The sequence below is a fragment of the Microchirus variegatus genome (assembly GCF_963457635.1).
Source record: "Microchirus variegatus genome assembly, chromosome: 11".
In the NCBI taxonomy this organism is placed as follows: Eukaryota; Metazoa; Chordata; class Actinopteri; order Pleuronectiformes; family Soleidae; genus Microchirus; species Microchirus variegatus.
This window is the reverse complement of record NC_139812.1, coordinates 26,246,099-26,265,519: the sequence shown is the minus strand read 5'-3', so window position 1 is coordinate 26,265,519 and position 19,421 is coordinate 26,246,099. Positions and strand designations below refer to the sequence as shown.

General features: G+C 40.2%; 1 protein-coding gene across 1 annotated transcript in view; it reads right to left on the bottom strand.

The window, feature by feature from the left end:
* Window positions 1–15,374, bottom strand: part of lrmda (leucine rich melanocyte differentiation associated) — a gene marked incomplete at its 3' end in the record, with an annotated part of 362,986 nt that extends 347,612 nt beyond the window's left edge. Inside the window, exons 1-2 of the mRNA XM_083897596.1 lie at window positions 15,284–15,374; window positions 13,644–13,744 (exon numbers count right to left, since the gene is read on the bottom strand). Of these exons, the coding sequence (XP_083753722.1) occupies window positions 13,644–13,744; window positions 15,284–15,313 (131 nt within the window). The 5' untranslated portion in view covers window positions 15,314–15,374. The remainder of the gene's footprint in view (window positions 1–13,643; window positions 13,745–15,283) is intronic.
* Window positions 15,375–19,421: the final 4,047 nt, after the last annotated feature.

Here is a 19,421-nt window from a genome sequence, read left to right as displayed (position 1 = left end):
AGCTTGCTATAGATATATAGCTTGCTATAGATATATAGATTGCTAGATAGCTTGCTATATACATATATAGCTGCTAGATAGCTTGAAAGCTTTCCAGATAGCTTGGTAGATCCACAGAGACGATGAGGTAACCGATGGACACAGTTGGAAAATCAGAAGAGAGTGAATGAATAATGTGAACAGTTGGTTCATGAAGATCAGATTATGATCAGATTATCTCATAAATCAGATTATAGACTCGCTCTAAACAAGGCTGTTCAAGTTTGTTCCACTTTGGCTCGTTTCTGCTCCATTTTCCAACTTCTTCTTCTTCTTCTTCTGGAACTCAGACAAACTCCCGTCACAACAGGAAGTGAGGACGTCAATGACACTGACTCTGAGTGACAGTTATTCTCAAAGCTTATCATGGATTATCAACACTGATCCTGCTGTGAGATCGCAGTTTATCGATGCTTGTAAAAGCAGCAGCGCGTTAGTTTTACGTGAAAAGCATCGAAGACGACGCAGCTTCACCGTTTCCACGTTTTTTTGCGGATTTTTATGGCTATCGACACAATCCACATGTCGTCATTTAATCCGCGCTCCGAAACAATAATCCTGCAGCTGCAACTCTGTCCGATGTTCCAGGATCAGCGTTTTTTTTTTTGTTTTTTTTTTATAAGATATTTTATCTGAAGTGAAACGAAAAACAACAGGAGCAGAAATAAAATAATAAAAATCCGACAGAAGGTGAAGTGTTTCACTGACTGCGGCGTCTTCCTCTTCACCTGCAGCTGCCAATAAAGTCTGAGCTCAGAGAAGGTAAAGGATTTTTTCTTGCTGCTCTTCACACGACTTTGATCTGACTTCCACACAAACGGCCCTCAGATCACAGGCCTGCAGACCCTGTCGGGGCCTCGCTTTCCCCGCCGAGGATTCCCGCTCACCCTCCTTCATCCCTTCCTCTGCTGCTCGGTGCTGCTGCTTCTTCTTCTTTTTCTTTTTTCATGGTTGAAACATCTGAGCGCAGACATGTTCTGAGCCGGTGGAGGACCCAAGGGGCCCCCCGAGATCCAGACAGAGGCAGAAAGAAACTCGACAGTGCCCCACGGTACAAACGCTATCTCGCCACAAACCACTGGGGGGCAGAGGCTCTTAAACATCAGCAAACATCTGCGCAGACGGACGAGATCAGACGAGCGTTTGGTCTCGTTGTTTCGCACGTCGGCGCTGTCGGCTAATGGAGCAGTCAGCGACGTGGAGGCGGCGCGTTCAAGCAAATACGCGACCGTGTAAGAGGTCGTTTAATGAGTGAAAACAGAGAATAACAAAACTCCGTCGTGTCAGCAGCAGCGACATGAAACGTGCCGTTTTTAGATAGAAATAACTTGCTAGATCAATATATAACTTGCTATATAGATATATGGCTATATAGCTTTCTAGGTAGCTTGCTAGATAGATATATAGCTTGCTCGATAGCTAGAAAACTTGTTACATGTCTAGGTGGCTTGCAATAGCGTATATAGATATAATTATAGCTTGCTAGACAGACATAGCTTGCAATATAGCTCAAACACTTGCTAAATGAGTAAGTAGTTTGCTATATAGCTTGCTAGATCACTTGGCAGGTTGCTAGGTCACTATATAGCTTGCTAGATAGCAAGGCAGCCTGCTAGGTCACTATATAGCTTGATATATGGACACATATGTTGCTAGGTAGCTTGCTAGATGACTTGGCAGGTTGCTAGGTCACTATATAGCTTGCTAGATAGCGAGGCAGCTTGCTAGGTCACTATAAAGCTTGCTATATGGACACAGTCTGCTAGGTAGCTTGCTATATAGCTTGCAAGATGGCTAGAAATCTTGATATATCATTACATTGCTTGCTAGATAGTGAGGTAGCTTGCTAGATACTAGGCAGCTTGCTAGGTCGCTATATAGCTTCCTAGATAGCGAGGCAGCTTGCAAGGGCACTATAAAGCTTGCTATATGGACATAGTCTGCTAGGTAGCTTGCTATATAGCTTGCAAGATAGCTAGAAATCTCGATATATCATTACATTGCTTGCCAGATAGCTACGCAGCTTGCTAGGTTGCTGTATAACTTGCTATATGGACATAGTTTGCTAGGTAGCCTGCTAGATAGGTAAGCAGCTTGCTAGGTCACTATAAAGCTTGCTATATGGACATAGTCTGCTAGGTAGCTTGCAAGATAGCTAAAAATCTCGATATATCATAACATTGCTTGCTAGATAGCTACGCAGCTTGCTAGGTTGCTATATAACTTGCTATATGGACATAGTTTGCTAGGTAGCTTGCTAGATAGCTAGGCAGCTTGCTAGGTCGCTATACAGCTTGATATATGGACATATATGGACATAAGTTGCTAGAACCCAAGGGGCCCCCCGAGATCCAGACAGAGGCTAGAAAATAAAGAAACTCGACAGTGCCCGCGGTACAAACGCTATCTCGCCACAAACCACTGGGGGGCAGAGGCTCTTAAACATCAGCAAACATCTGCACAGACGGACGAGATCAGACGAGCGTTTGGTCTCGTCGTTCGCACGTCGGCGCTGTCGGCTAATGGAGCAGTCAGCGGCGCGTTTAAGCAAATACGCGACCGCGTACGAGGCCGTTTAATGAGTGAAAACAGAGAATAACAAAACTCAGTCGTGTCAGCAGCAGCAGCAGCAGCAGCAGCCGCGGCGACATGAAACGTGCCGTCACTGTTTCTTATCTCGACGCTAACGTCCCTGGGTGGAAAAGTGAGGCAACAGCTCAGTGATGTCTTGCAGCCTCGGCTCTGACCATTAAAACAGATTTCCATGCTGATGGATGTCAGATGGAGCCTCAGACGAATGAAAGAAGCAAAGCCTTAGACCGACTTTTCATTTCTGAACACAATCCAGAAAAAAAGAAGTACAGCAGTTTTCTAAACTTATTCTTCACGGAGGGAAAATAAAGAATCCAAAAAAATAATAATTTCGCAAAGCGGAGTGAAGCCAGGTGAGAGCTCGTACACCGCGTCTACAACTCATCGGACTTTCTGTTTGATCGGGAAAAAAAAAAAAAAGGACAGTCAGTGGTTTTCAGAAGTGAAAGCTGTGAAAGACGCGAGTTAGTTTATCCACAATGGAAACAGGAAATGAGTTCCAGCTGCTGCGCCCGAGAATGTGCCACAGCTGTTCAGAGACCAGAGGAAACCAGGGTTCACCCAGGAAGGATGTTTTCAGAGCCGCGCAGTAACCCAGTACATTTCCTCGAGTACAGTACTTAAAAGGTGCCATATGTAAGAATGTGGCCAAAAACAGTTACTACATTCAAATTCAAAATACCGAGGTCTTTTTAGGTTTCGTTTTCTGACGTAACTGGCAACCCGTGGTTGCTCGGCAGCTGAGACTCTACTGACTGCAATGATTGGTAGACGGCGGTAGGTGGCGCCACGTGACGCCAACACATGATTTCAAAACATAAACATGATTTGCAGTCTGCAAAATATTTTTTTAATGCAAATATTTTAGCTGTATGGTCAAATGTATAGCAAGGCAGGTTGCTAGGTCACGATAAAGCTTGCTATATGGATATCTTGCAAGATAGCTAGAAATTTTGATATATCATTACATTGCTTGCTAGATAGCGAGGTAGCTTGCTAGGTTGCTGTACAACTTGCTATATGGACATAGTTTGCTAGGTAGCTTGCTAGATAGCTAGGCAGCTTGCTAGGTCGCTATAGAACTTGCTAGATAGTGAGGCAGCTTGATAGGTCGCTATATAGCTTGCTATATGGACATAGTTTGCTAGGTAGCTTGCTATATAGCTTGCAAGATAGCTAGGTAGCTTGCTAGGTTGCTGTATAACTTGCTATATGGACATAGTTTGCTAGGTAGCTTGCTAGATAGCTAGGCAGCTTGCTAGGTCGCTATAGAGCTTGCTAAATAGTGAGGCAGCTTGATAGGTCGCTATATAGCTTGCTAGATAGCTGGGCGGGTTGCTAGGTCACTATATAGCTTGCTATATGGACATATAGTTTGCTAGGTAGCTTGCTATATAGCTTGCAAGATAGCTAGAAATCTTGATATATCATTACATTGCTTGCTAGACAGCTTGCTTGGTTGCTGTATAACTTGCTATATGGTCATAGTTTGCTAGGTAGCTTGCTAGATAGCTAGGCAGGTTGCTAGGTCGGCCGGCAGAAGTTCTCCATTTCATTCTTCACCAGCAGCAGAGAATTTCCACAACATTTTAAGGCCTCTAAGTGACAAATATACATGTAAATATGAGTATTGTTGTTGTTTTTGCATTGGCAAAATACACTTTTCCATCAGTTTTAACATCATAATCATGAATTGGAGTCAAAAAATTAATCTTTAAACATGTTAGCATGGTTTTACTGAGAGCGCCCCCCGTCTGTACTGTACTGTACTGTCCCTTTAAGAGTGTCAAACTGCGATCGAACCCGACTGGAGTCCCTGTGGTTAAAAGACCCTCGTCGTCTTTGCCCAAACGTAAACTTCTGCTTCCTCTAATAACAACGTCCGAGTGCGTTTACGCTCGGAGGATTTGATTCGTCCTGACGACGTTTATCACCAAGGAGGAAAAAAAAAAAAAAATCAAATTCAAAACATGGCAGAAACAGCAATCACGCTCCGAAATCTTGGCACGGACTGGACTCGTGGATCTGTCTCTGCTTTTCACCCCTGGGCTTTTTTCTTATATTCCAGAGACCGCGAGAGATTGAAAGCCACTGCAACCAAAAATTGCCGAGACTTCACCGAAGGAAGTTCCTTTGTTCTTCTTCCAAAAAACAGCCTCCAAACCCACGTCCTCGCTTTCTTTTTGGGTCGCGGCCAGGAAGTGGAAGCGCGGCTGCCGCTCTGGACGCTCGGTCCTAATGCGTTCCATGCTTTCCAGTCGCTGACATCATCAATCTGGGAGAAGGGCGAGCGTGATTGGGCTGAACATAAACAGGATTTGAATTATGGCTTTGAAAACACATCGTTGTTGTTTAGCTAAATGCTTGGGAAAATGCTTCTAATCATTAACCAGTTTCCGAAAACACCGCGTGTTCAAGAAACCGCGCTAAGCGCTAACTAGCTCGCGGACGTGGATGTTTGGTTTATAAAATTAGGGAATTTAGCGAAGGCGCACGTCATAAAATTAGCATCTATAATGTCTTGATAATGTGTTTATGACTTAAAATCACTGTTAGACAGACTTTTTTGATTAGAAACTGACGTTTGTAAACCCGGTCGCTCTCCTAAACCAAACCCCGTGGAGAAAATCTGCGTTTTTTTAGCTCGTGAGAATACGAGCGCTGTAGGTTAGCTGCTGCGCTAATTCAAAAGTTTAAGTCACTTTAGAAAAACCAAACAAAGGTTTTCAAACACAGAAGTGACAAAATATAAGACAAAAATAAGACATAAACTTCAGTTTTCAGTTACAAAAGTGCGTCTAACATTAAGATAAAGTGGAAAACATGTCCGTGAGATGTTGTGGAGTTAAATTACGTAGATTATAAATGGCTTAAATCTGTTTTTTCCTGGTTTCGGAAGACGAGATTAGCGCATTAAGCACCAACTACGTGTTCTAGTTTTGTTTCTGACCTCGCCAAAACCACATGAACCACACAGATACATCCTTTAGTCCACATTTAAAACGACTGTAGCTCACTTCAAAAACCCTAAACTGTCCCTTTAAATTGCAGATTTAGGATTGAAGACCCCAGTTAAAAAACGGCTTCACGATACGAAAAATAATTCCCGCACATCTTCAACATCAAGCGTTAACGTGGCTGCTGTCGGGCCGAGTGCCATTCCTAATCATCTCCACTTTAATGCTCGCTTAAAATTACACACCCCGGTGTCAGGACCCGCGTAAACATTAACTCGACACCAGATCGTCTACTTACTAAACATGTCGCTAATTAATTATACATCAGACTTGTTTTTTGAATTCCCCCCTCGTACTATTTACACGGTGTTTCGGCGGAATCCGTGTAATCCTGCTGTAAAACTGTTTAAAAGACGTCATTAAATATGCACCAGAACGGAGATCTTACGCCGGCCGTCGAGTGGATGTTTACGCGATATCAAAAAAGAAAGAAAAAGAGAAGGAATAAAAAAAAAAAGACATATGGACAGTTTGTTTTTCACAGTTTTTCGGTCGACTTGGGCCCGTCACGTCAAATCATAAAGATCCATCACGCCGGCTTAGTGCTCGGCTAAAACACGGAGGAAACATATCGTAGATTTGAAAAGCTCTGAGCTACAACTGCCCATCACCCTGTACCTGGCCAACACAGACTATCAGGTCCTTTGTGTATTGTGTATTGTGTATTGTGTAATTAGCATGTCTAGCCTGAACTAGCACCTTCCTATAACATCCGCAGGGAGTCGGCTCCCCGACGTCTACAGTAGACAAAGAGGTGTGAAAACACCGCCTGGAAAGGTAGACTCCTTTGTCTATTGGAGGAATGCAAAAGGGGAGTAGCTAGGTAACTTGCTATATAGCTTGCAAGATAGCTAGAAATCTCGGTATATCATTACGTAGTTTGCTAGATAGCTAGGTTGCTATATAGCTTGCTATATGGACATAGTCTGTTAGGTAGCTTGCTAGGTCGCTATAGAGCTTGCTAGATAGTGAGGCAGCTTGATAGGTCGCTATATTGCTTGCTATATGGACATAGTTTTCTAGGTAGCTTGCTATATATCTTCCAAGATAGCTCGAAATCTTGATATATCATTACATTGCTTGCAAGGTAGCTCGCCAGGTTGCTGTATAACATGCTATATGGACATAGTTTGCGAGGTAGCTTGCTAGATAGCTAGTCGGCTTGCTAGGTCGCTATAGAGCTTGCTAGATAGTGAGGCAGCTTGAAAGGTTGCTATATTGCTTGTTAAATGGACATAGTTTGCTAGGTAGCTTGCTAGATAGCAAGGCAGGTTGCTAGATATCTTGATATATCATTGCATTGCTTGCTAGATAGCTGGGTAGCTTGCTAGGTTGCTGTATAACTTTCTACATGGACATAGTTTGCTAGGTAGCTTGCTAGGTCGCTAGTCAGCTTGCTAGGTCGCTATAGAGCTTGCTAGATAGTGAGGCAGCTTGATAGGTCGCTATATAGCTTGCTATATGGACATAGTTTGCTAGTAGCTTGCTAGATAGCTAGGCAGTTTGCTAGGTCACTATATAGCTTGTTATAATGACATATAGTGTGTTAGGTTGCTTGCTATATAGCTTGCAAGATAGCTAGAAATCTTGATATATCATTAAATTGCTTACTAGATAGCTAGGTAGCTTGCTAGGGTGCTGTATAACATGCTATATGGACATAGTTTGCTAGGTAGCTTGCTAGTTAGCTAGGCAGCTTGCTAGTTAGCTAGGCAGCTTGCTAGATAGTGAGGCAGCTTTCATTAAATATGCACCAGAGCGGAGATCTTACGCCGGCCGTCGAGTGGATGTTAACGCAATCTCAAAAAAGAAAGACAAAGAGAAGGAATAAAAAAAGAGACAGAGCTGAGCCGGTCACAACGAGTAAAACATATGGACAGTTTGTTTTTCACTCGCCAAAACAGAAAAAAGGGGGAGTTTTTTGGTCGACTTGGGCCCCGTCACGTCACATCATAAAGATCCATCACGCCGGCTTTGTGCTCGGCTAAAAACACTGAGGAAACATATTGTAGATCTGAAGAGGCTTTTTATTCAGCCAGACTAAAATGTACTGAAACTAATTGGATTTCTGTCAACGGAAAAAGAAAAAGAACATTTCCCCGGGACAGCTTTGAACTGGATCGCTCAGACGATGGAGTCGGACGCTAACGCATGCCAAGCACCGCGCAGGGAAATTTAATCGCTGGTCAACATAAAATATTCAAATAGTACGGTATCAGGCTTATTATGGGCAGCCAGGCAGTAAATGAAGCTATATTTAGTGGGTGATAATTGAAATCGTAGCTGCAGTCATTACCACTGACAAGTCTCTAAATAATACCCCAATAAATCCCGCCCTTTTTTTAACATGACAGCCGAAAGAATCTCTTTGACTTTCTTCGCCTCTCCACAAACTCCTCTTTCTCGTCCTCTTAAAGCCAATAAAGTGTCAGATCCTTTTTATTCTCCTCCTCCTCCTTCTCGTTGTTGGCTGGATGTCAGCGCTGCTCGTCTAAAGCTGTGCCACCGCGAGCCGGAGGACGGTAAATCTGCGGCAGAGTGGCAACGCCATCCGTCTTCGGATACACTCTAAAAAATAAAAAACCGCTAACGCAGTCGTAAAGAAAAAGCCTGGTGTACGGTATATAACGTGGACGAAGAGGGGGAAAAATAAAGATGTTTCATTCCATCCTGACACCGGTTTTGACTGTGCTAAGCGCTAACTAGCGCTAACGTGCTACAATATCTTAATAATGTGTTAATTAAGTTTTTAAATCGGTAACTCTGCTAAACCAAACCCTATAGAGAAAATCTGTATTTTTTTAACTCGTAGAAAGCAGAAAAAGCATTTCAAAAACATGTTTGACTGTCCTAAGCGCTAACGTTAGCATACTTGATTTGTCATTTCAAAAAAAGGTTCCACTGTGCTAAGAGCTAACGTTAGCATACTTGATTTGTCATTTCAAAAACAGATTCGACTGCGCCAAGCGCTAACGTTAGCATACTTGATTTGTAATTTCAAAAAAAAGTTCCACTGCGCTAAGTGCTAACGTAAGACTACTTGATTTGTCATTTCGAAAACATGGTCCACTGTGCTATGCGCTAACGTTAGCATACTTGATTTGTCAAATTTCGAAAACATGGTCCACTGGGCTATGCGTTAACGTTAGCATACTTGATTTGTCATTTCAAAAACGGAAGAAGTGGTCGCCAAGGATGATTTTCCCGGAATCCTGTTCTACCGGTTTTCCAGGGTTAGGTTTTCTGTGGGATTCCAAAATGGCCGCCGCACACAAACACTGCAACTTTTACCGTAAATAGCACTTCTGTTGAACCGTTTTGCAGCTTCCTGGTCAATCTTTAAAGGGGAAACTTAAGAGAAAGTTAACGAGGTTAAGTTTCCTTTAAGTTTCTCCTTAAATGCCGACTCCGGAGCTAATTAACTTCAATTAAATCTGTAACGTAGAGTAGAGCAGATGGAGCTAACGTTAAAAGTTGAAGATGGTTTGGAATGATGTCCGATCCGGGTGTTTCCATACTCGAGAAAAACACCAGGGGGCAGTATAAGGTTCAGATATATTCAGTCAGGTTAAGGAGAAGGGTTTTTGTTCGATCTGTGTGAATTTCAAAAGAATGTTAGCGGCACACAACATGGCCGAGCCCTGACGTAAACACACAAAATAGTGATTTGGCTAAAAAAACTGAAGGTTTTTTGGTGTCCAATTTCGATCGCTAAACCTTTTAAAGGTTCTTCTAAAGACTCAGAGTGATTCTCAACATGCAGAACGTGTTATTCTCTCAGTTCTAAAGAGAAAATATGACCTGAAATTGGAGAGACGGAGGACGAAGTCGTCCATTAAGCGTAAACAACCTCGGCCTCATCTCCACGCGCGTCACTTTCCCAGGAGTTCATTTAAAGACAAAAAAAAAAACATCCCATCGAGGGGAAATAATTATATTTACATATATTGTAAACAGATAGCAAAAATATCCTCGATATGAATAAGTTATTTCCTGGCAGAGCTCGCCCGCCTTTAAATCTTAATTTACGAGACGCAGATCAGGTTATCAGGCGTAAATCGGCCTAAACGGAAGTGATGGATGGGATATGGAACCTGTTTCCTTTTGGCGGAGCAAAAGTGCGCCAACACCATTACCCAGAAACACTCACACACTTAAGTGATTTGAGGACTCGGAAAACCGTCGACGTTTCACATCCTGCGACCGCTAACTGACACTTTATCTGCACGGCGGCGTCTCTGCAGATTGAACACTTAGGCAAAGACAATGACAGCCGCTCTTCCCCCATGTTGTCACTTCTCATTCTGGGACGGCGTTCGCCGACGCTAACGCTAACGCTAACGCTAACCCTCCTCCTCCTCCTCCTCCTCCTCCATCAAACATCCACACTCCACCTATCTTGGATTTCTTCTAAAAAAGCAGCGCTTGATGTCGCTGACATTCATTTGTCAATTAGCCGGCCCCCTTCCTGTGTCGACGCGCCGCGAGCGGAGAGACGGAGCGGCGCCCGCGACGAATTAAGAGAGACAGATGAGTGAGGCGCGAGCGCCGCGCTAATGCTATAATGTTCCTCAGATATGAATATGAAACGACACAGATGACAGGCCGTACACGGGTTTTTATTTCATTCCGCGCTGTCGCGGCGGCCTCGGCTACTTTGTCTCCTTTTGTTCCCTTTTCATCAGACGACTTACATCTGGTTTCTGACAGCCCGGGCCGCGTTTAGAGCACTTTCCTGCTTCTAAGGCGCGAGTTAGCATACTTGATTTGTCATTAAAATGCAAAACGCCTGCCATCGCCGACATCGTCTGGGGGTGAGCGCGCGCACGCACGCACACACAGACACACACACACACACAGACACAGGTTCATCTACAAAAGCAGGAGTTCAGTACGGACGCGTCCGTCTATAATCAAGCAAATATCCAACAGTTCAGTTTGGTTTGGAATCGTCTCCACAATAGTTTGCGTACAAGTCTCGGAAATTGTACTTGAACGCTAAAGTTTAAAGAAAATAAAGAGTCGTTTTCCCTGATACCAAAATCCTGCTGCGGATGCATTCAAGGAATCCCGTAAATGTCACTGCCGCTGCCACCACGTGGTCACAGATATCGTAATCGTATTCTAGTCATAAGGTTATTCAGAAGTTTCTGATTTATCTTTGACAAAAGAGCTTTACAAATGTCAGAATTAGGTAACGGTCTCCACAATAGTTCACTCGCAAGTCTCGGAAATTGTACTTGAACGCTAAAGTTAAAAGAAAATAAAGAGTTGTTTTCCCTGATACTTTGTGACCTTTGACATCATCTGTAAGCAACAGTTAAAAAGGCCATTTTTACTCTAATGAACTCAAATGATACTTTGTAACTAACTTAGGTTAAATAAAACATTAGTGCTATATGACAATTTTTAGTTTTACGTTTCTATAATAGATGGAATATGAAGAAAATCAAACTCACACACGAAATAACCGAAATCCTGCTGCGGATGCATTCAAGGAATCTCGTAAATGTCACTGCTGCTTGGACAAAAGAGCTTTACAAACGTCAGAACAGGTTCTACCGGTTTTCCAGAGTTCGGTAACGGTCTCCACAATAGTTCACTTGCAAGTCTCGGAAATTGCACTTGAACGCTAAAGTTTAAAGAAAATAAAGACTTGTTTTCCCTGATACTTTGTGACCTTTGACATCATCTGTAAACAACAGTTAAAAAGGCCACTTTTGCTAAGAAAGTGCGTAAAACATGCGACTCTAATGAACTCGAAGGATATTTGGATCCAATTTTCTGGACATTGTTCTCCAAAAATTCACCCATGAGTTGCTCGAGTTAAGTTTGAAGACGTCTTCAAACTTAACTCAAGACGAACTACGTCTTCAAACTTAACTCCAGTGGCCTCCAGCTCCCTCCTGAAGACGACCTGGACGAGACCGAGAACCTTCATCGTGAAACAACAACAACAACAACAACAACATCTCCACCGTGAACCTCGTCCATTTAACGACGACTGGGGCGAAGACGAAGAAGGAGCTCCGTGTCAGAGAAGACTTTTTCTGCCAAACTGATCAATAATCCACTGATACGAGGTCCGAACTGTTTGAGCAGCGCCTCATTAATCCAGACTCTGCTCACGCCGGAGCCTTTGAAGTCCGGTAATGAGATCTGACGCCTCAGATTAGAGCCAACGGAAAATGAATAATGAATCAGCGTCGTCGATATTTTCAACATCTAAACACCGAGTCGTTAACGTGACGGCTTCAAGGGCGAGGAGGCGCTAACGGACGCGCTAACGGACGCCTTGATCTTAGCTCGGAAAACCGACGCACGGGAGATTTGTTCATGTCAGTTTACATGAAGCTGTTAGCGGTTAGCTCCACTCAGGTAACATTAGCCATAACTGTACCGTTAAAGAACTAAATCATGTAGAGTTTCCAGATTAAAACACTGGATTTCCACATATTTCCCAGGTTAATATTTGTTTATATTTGGTCGTTAGTTTAACTATAAAAGTAAAATAATAGTAGAAAAAAAATGTGTTCAAGAGGAATCATACAAAACCAAGAATAATGCGTACAAAACTAAGAATAATGCATACAAAACTAAGAATGCGTACAGAAGTAAGAATAATGCGTACAAAAGTACGAATAATGCGTACAAAACTAAGGATAATGCGTACAAAACAGGATAATGTGTACAAAACTAAGAATATTGCGTACAAAAGTACGAATAATGCGTACAAAACTAAGGATAATGCGTACAAAACAGGATAATGTGTACAAAAGTATGAATAATGCGTACAAAACTAAGGATAATGCGTACAAAACTAAGGATAATGCGTACAAAACTAAGAATAATGCGTACAAAACTAAGGATAATGCGTAAAAAAATAAGAATAATGCGTACAAAAGTAAGAATAATGCGTACAAAAGTAAGGATAATGCGTACAAAACTAAGGATAATGCGTACAAAACTAGGAATAATGCGTACAAAACTAAGGATAATGAGTACAAAAGTACGAATAATGCGTACAAAACTAAGAATAATGCGTACAAAAGTACGAATAATGCGTACAAAACTAAGGATAATGCGTACAAAACAGGATAATGTGTACAAAAGTACGAATAATGCGTACAAAACTAAGGATAATGCGTACAAAACTAAGGATAATGCGTACAAAACTAAGAATAATGCGTACAAAACTAAGGATAATGCGTAAAAAAATAAGAATAATGCGTACAAAAGTAAGAATAATGCGTACAAAAGTAAGGATAATGCGTACAAAACTAAGGATAATGCGTACAAAACTAGGAATAATGCGTACAAAACTAAGGATAATGAGTACAAAAGTACGAATAATGCGTACAAAACTAAGAATAATGCGTACAAAACTAAGGATAATGCGTACAAAAGTACAAATTGTAGAATATGTGTTAAAAAAAACAAAAAACAACGTATATACGTACAAAATAAAGTATGTATGTACAAATTTGGGGGAAAAAAACTAAGTATTTACTCACAAAATAAAATATTTCCAAACTAACACAAAATGAACAATTTATACATACTGCACGTACAAAATACGTACACAACAAACAACGTGCGTAAATATATATATATGTATTATATAAATGTACATATTGTTATAATTATTAGATTAATCATAGTATCATGACTTTATTTCCTTCATAACTCTAATTAAATATCTTAAGAACAGACTTCCCTGCTCTGTGTTTTACATTTAAACTGCTGTCAATAAAGTTTTTTGAAGATAAACACACATGTACAAGCAAAGGATTGTGGGTAATGGTCTTGCACCAATAATCTCGTGTTTCAAAACTTCCTTCTCTTTTTTCATAAACTTGGATTTCACAGAGGACCAGAGACGTTTTTCTCAGATTAAACTGAACGTGGATTATTACGTTTGTAAAGACTTTAACAAAACGATCAACATCTTAATCTCAGTGCAGATTACGCACAGAGGACAAACACAAACCTCACCTGAGTTTGTTGAAGCTCAGGTCGAGTCTCTTCGCCAAGTGTCCGAACTCGTCCCCGAGGAATTCTGGAACGTCCTCGCAGTCGTGTCCGATGTAGGAAATCTGTAAATAAACAAAAAAAATCTGTCAGATTAGTAACTAAATACTACATTTTTTATATAAAACTACAAACTACAGTTTTTTTTATTCCAAAAAATACATTTACCAGAGTTTAGGGTTAAAATTTGATGCTAAAAACTGCTTTAAACTGTTTTTAAATCACATTCAGTCTTCTACAAATGACTGATTTTAAACTTGGATTAGAATCAGAGTTTTGGCCTCATGGTCCCAAAACTCCTCGGAGACGCCATTTTAAAACTACAGCTAAAGTTATTTTCTCCATGAAATTAAAGTAAATATCAACAGTATTTGAAAAAACCATGGCATCATAACTGTGGAGAAGCTGATATAAAAACCTTTATGAGTCCAGTTCTTCATCAAAAACACGATTTACATTCATTTATTTCATCAAAACACATCGGTTTGATTCCAACTTTCAAAGATGGAACAGAAAACAGCAGCAAACAAATCACATGTTGCTTCATTTCACAATAAAACACCATTAAATTACAGTTATATAACATATATAAATATATGATGAAAATGACTTCCTGTATGTTCTCCAGCCCATAATAAACACTTTAATCCACGTTACAGAGAAGTTTTCTTCCTCAAACACCTGATTTATATAAAGAGTCGTAATGGAGACGATTTGACTTATTTCTGATTTATTTTGAAGCTTTGCAGCATTTTAATCTCACTGTTAATTCTTAATCTGTTCTGGACGAGCATCAGAGCGTGTGACGAGTGTAAATAATGTTCAGAAATGTCACGCATTCACGCAGCGTTCACTGTCGAGTCATCATTATCAAACATCTGACACCAGTCAACGCTGAATTAAATCAGATAGAAACAGTTTTCAGCTTGAGAAACATTTATGCAGTTTTAAGCCGTTTTTATGCCATTTAATGCAGTTAAGTGCAGTTTGTATGCAGTTTTGTGCCGTTTTGAGCCGTATTATGCAGTTTTTGTGCATTTTTTTTGTAGTTTGTATGCAATTTTATGCAGTTTAGTGCCGTTTAAATGCAGTTCTTTGCAATTATATGCAGATTTTATGCAGTTTGGTGCCATTTCTGTACAGCTTTGTGCAGTTTTAAGCAGTTTAGTGCTGCTTTTAATGCAGTTGTGTGCAGTATTGTGCCATTTATATGCAGTTTTGTGGAGCTTTTATGCAGTTTTGTGCAGTTATATACAGTTTAAAGAATTTTTATGAAGTTTTATGCCGTTTATATGCAGTTTTGTGGAGTTTTTATGCAGTTTTGTGGAGTTTTTATGCAGTTTTGTGCAGTTCTATACAGTTTTAAGAAGTTTTCCTGCAGTTGGTCACGTGTGCACTGACTCCATGTCGCAGTAACTTAAATAATTAAAGAGTTTAATTTAGAGTTTGAGAATCTGCAGCAGCAGGAAGTGCACAAGTGAAAGTCACGTGGTCTGCGGAGTCACATGACACCGCGGCAGCAGCAGCAACAGTGAAGATGAAGATGATGACGAAGAGAATGAAAAAGTTTCATTTCGGATAAAAGGAAACAAACGTCAACTGACCTGAGTTCCGTTAAAAGCCGCTGACGCCATAACTGTGTGAGTGACAGCTCCGCTCTCTGCGCACGCGCGTTTGTTTGTTTGTTTGTTTGTTTCTAAAGCAGCTGTTTGAAGGTAAACACTTCCTCCTCTTCCTCTTCCTCTCCTGCTGCTGCTGCTGATGATGATGATGTTGACGTGAACCTGAGTTGTGAGTGAGTGAATGAAAAGTTGGAGCCTCGCGCTCCTCCGTCACTGACGCTCGCTCCAATTCAACTTTACAGTTTCCGCGTGCAGCCTCGGTCAGCTGACCCGCTGTTGTGCGGAAGCACGCGGTCCCTGCTGTGACGTCAAACCTCCCGCTGTGAAACAGTGTGTGTGTGCGTGCGTGCGTATGTGCGTGCGTGTGTGTGTTTGTGTGTGCGTTATTAAATTATTAAACAACAAATAATGCTATTGTGCAGTAGTGCATCCTGGGTAATATTTATTCTGCACCATGATCATGATGAAAGAAAGAAAGAAAAAAAATCCCGATAAATTCCCCCCCCCCCCCCCCCCCGTTTTTAAAACATTTTCCCACCAAAAAAACATCCAACTCGACTGTGCTGCAGTACCTATGCCAGGCCTGTGTGTGGCGCTGTCACGGGAATACATCAACGATGGAGAAGAAGAAGACGTTGTGGTTTCTGACAAAGTTTTCCGTAAAAAAAAAATTCTTCATACGCACACGAAAAACCCCTGAAAACAGCTCTATGACACTGCAGTACCTATGCCAGGCCTGCGTGTGGCGCTGTAGCTCTGTCACAGGAATACATCCACAATGTAGAAGAAGACACAGGGGTTTTTTTTGCTCTTAAAAAGTTTTTCGTAAACATTAAACTCCCCAAACTGACTGTCAACGCTGCAGTACCTATTCCAGGCCTGTGTGTGGCGCTGTCACTGCAATTCCCCGAAAGCTTTACTTGTTTAAAAAAACAACAAAAAAACTATGTGCGTATATGAAGCTTACGTGTGACATCACTGTTTTCAGAAAGTTGTAAACACGAAAAACACACGAGTCATGTTTAGACTCGTGTTTTTTTCACGCTCGGACTGGTTTACGAAAAATAAAATACTGAGCTACACATAAAAAAATACGGATTGTCCTAAACTCGGCTTAACTGGTTTAAAAGTTGCTATATTGCAGCGTTTACGGGACTCCAGCGCGACGTTTGTACAGTTAAACGTAAAAATAACATGAGTGGCGGCCATGTTGGTAGCCTGCGTCAGGCTTTGTGAGGCTGCTGCAAACTTTCAGAGTTGGAAACTTCCGACTTCAACTAGAACGCACCACAATACATACCAACAACAACAAAGGTTTTAAAAAGAAATTAGACATTTGATTTCACACGTCTGTAGAATTCTGATCGTAGAATTCCGAAATTTTGTTTTGTTGTCGCTCCGACTTTTAAAAAAAAAAAACACTCTGACTGTACGACTTCTTCCAGTCGTGGAATGACAACTAATTATATACGAAATATAATATTTATTTTGATGAAGATCCACAAACCCGCTGCTAATTGTCACGACAGGAAGTGACCTGTTACGACAGGAAGTAGCTACATTTCACACTTGGAATTTGCAGAGTTTGGAAAATCCAACTTGAGGTGACGTCCCGGTCGAAACCTCCGACTGTTAACGCAGGAAATACGACTTCTGACAAATCCCATAATAACAACATTATAGAACTTACATACTGCAGCTTTAAAAAGACGATTTTGGGTTTTAAAACACATATTTGTGTCTTTAAGAAAAAAAAAATATATATATTGTTCTGTTGCAAAAAGTGATCTGGATTAAATCTGGAAAAAGTCACATGATACATATCCTTCAATATTTGAAGCTAGTGGGCTAATCCAATGTGCTAAAAACAAACAATAAACAACAGACGTAAACATATACAGCGTCTGTTTACGTCTATGTTTACATTAGGATTCTTTCATGATTAAATGTTTCCTCTGCTTTTTCTTTAAGAAGAAAAAATAAAAATCATGGAATAATCTGACTTAATCTGTGTGAGAAGAAGGTATTTTTTGAGAAGTTAAAATCTGTTTCCCTGTTTCTCTGCTGAGATGCTGACGTCACGTGACGTCACGAGGGAACCGCCCACAGAGAGAGAGAGAGAGAGAGAGAGAGCTTCACAGAATTTTTTTTAACGCGTTTTCTCTTCTTCTGTTAAACCTCGTAACATAGTTATTTATATTTAAATAAACATATATACATATAAATAAGTGTGTGTCGTGTTTATAGCGGAGTGTGTAAAAAAAAAAAGATCTCCTTTATTTATTTATTCTGTTCGTGTTTGGTTTTAAATCTTTTTCACGTCTGTTTCTGACATATTTGTTACCGTTTCTGCTTCTTGCAGATTATGTAGATTGTGCAGATTATGTAGATTACACGTATTTTAAAAAAAATGAAGACTGGATTATCACTTCAAAAGTAAATAAAAAATACAAATAAAAGGTTATAAACATGAAGAAAAGGCTCAAAGGTGAACCGGATATAAGAAAATTCATAATCAGGAATTTGTTGAATTTTTGTAATTTAATCTCTTTTCTAACCCTAATCTGTGTTTAAATATCGCGAATTATCGTCGCTACAAATGTGTTCCCATTTAAAGGGGGAATGCCAAGTATTTTTAGGGGTGTGTGTGTGTGTGTGTGTGTGTGTGTGTGTCAGCAGAATCATCCGTCACGCGCGGACAATAAAGAAGATTTTTTTTTTTTCCTTTTCTTTTCTCTGACAGATTAAATTTATGTTCGCCCTTCTTTGCCCTAATAACTCACGCGCTGTGTCACGCGCTGACGGCGTCCTCACAGAAAACACACAGCCTGTTATCAATCACACACACACACACACACACACACACACAGATTAAAGCTGCTCATGTTTTACAATTAAATATAAAAAAAACGCTCTTATTTTTGTTTATTTCCATTTTAAATAATGATAAATTGAGTCATTTAAATTAATCCATGTAAAATATTTAATCCCAAATCAAACAAAAACGTGGATTAAATGAACAAATCTGATAATTCCATATAACTTTAATCCTGACTTTTATTAATTCTTAGTGTCCTGTTGAACTCTCGTCCACTCCGGGTTTTCGCTCGCTCTCTCTCGCTCACGCACGCGCGGCGCGGACCTGTCAGCGGGATTACGGCAGACAGAGATTAATGGCAGAGGCGCGGGTTACGATAATAATCGTTTTGTTTGATGTGATAACTTTGATGGGCGGTGATTTACCGACAAAACTGAGCGACTTTTAATTGAGCGACGCGATGGAGATGAAAGGAGGTGAAGAAGAGAGAGAGAGAGACATAGAGAGACATTGAGAGAGAGAGAGAGAGAGAGAGAGAGAGAGAGAGAGAGAATGCCCTGAAGCCTCACACACTGATGAAGAGGAGTCATCAGTGATGAAGAGTTCAGATCTTCATGAAAATCAATCACTTTGATTTGAATGTAAATAAAAATCGAGTTGACATGAAAATGTCACGATTTATGTGTTTGTGTGTGTGTGTGTGTGTGTGTGTGTGTGTGTATTCTTACTATATAGATAATAGAGTATAACAAATAATACAAAGTCCATATATTACATTTACCTATAATGTAACATTTGTATTTAGCTTGAAATGTGGTAACATAATACATGACAAGTCAAGTATTTGTACATGTATATATATGTATATATACATATATAGTACATACATATATATATATACAAACGTGTGTGTGTGTGTGTAGTGTTTATTTTCTCAGTATAGATACCTGTGTACATGTAAAATGATGTATAGTCCACACACACTTGCCATATATATGTATATGTATATACATATATATGTATATATAATATATTCATAAACTAAAAAAATAACATATACAAACAATTTTTCTAAGATGTCCATATGTACATTTTACTGTATATATGTAAATGTATATGTCACCATATAAATATATATCATAAAATATCACATATAAACAATGTTATATATGACTTTTTGTAGGGAAATATTATATTTTTATACACTTATATTACACTTTCTTACAGTAAATATATAGATTACATATATTTACACACTTCTTACAGATTGTTTACAACTTGTAACTATAATTTTACTTGGGT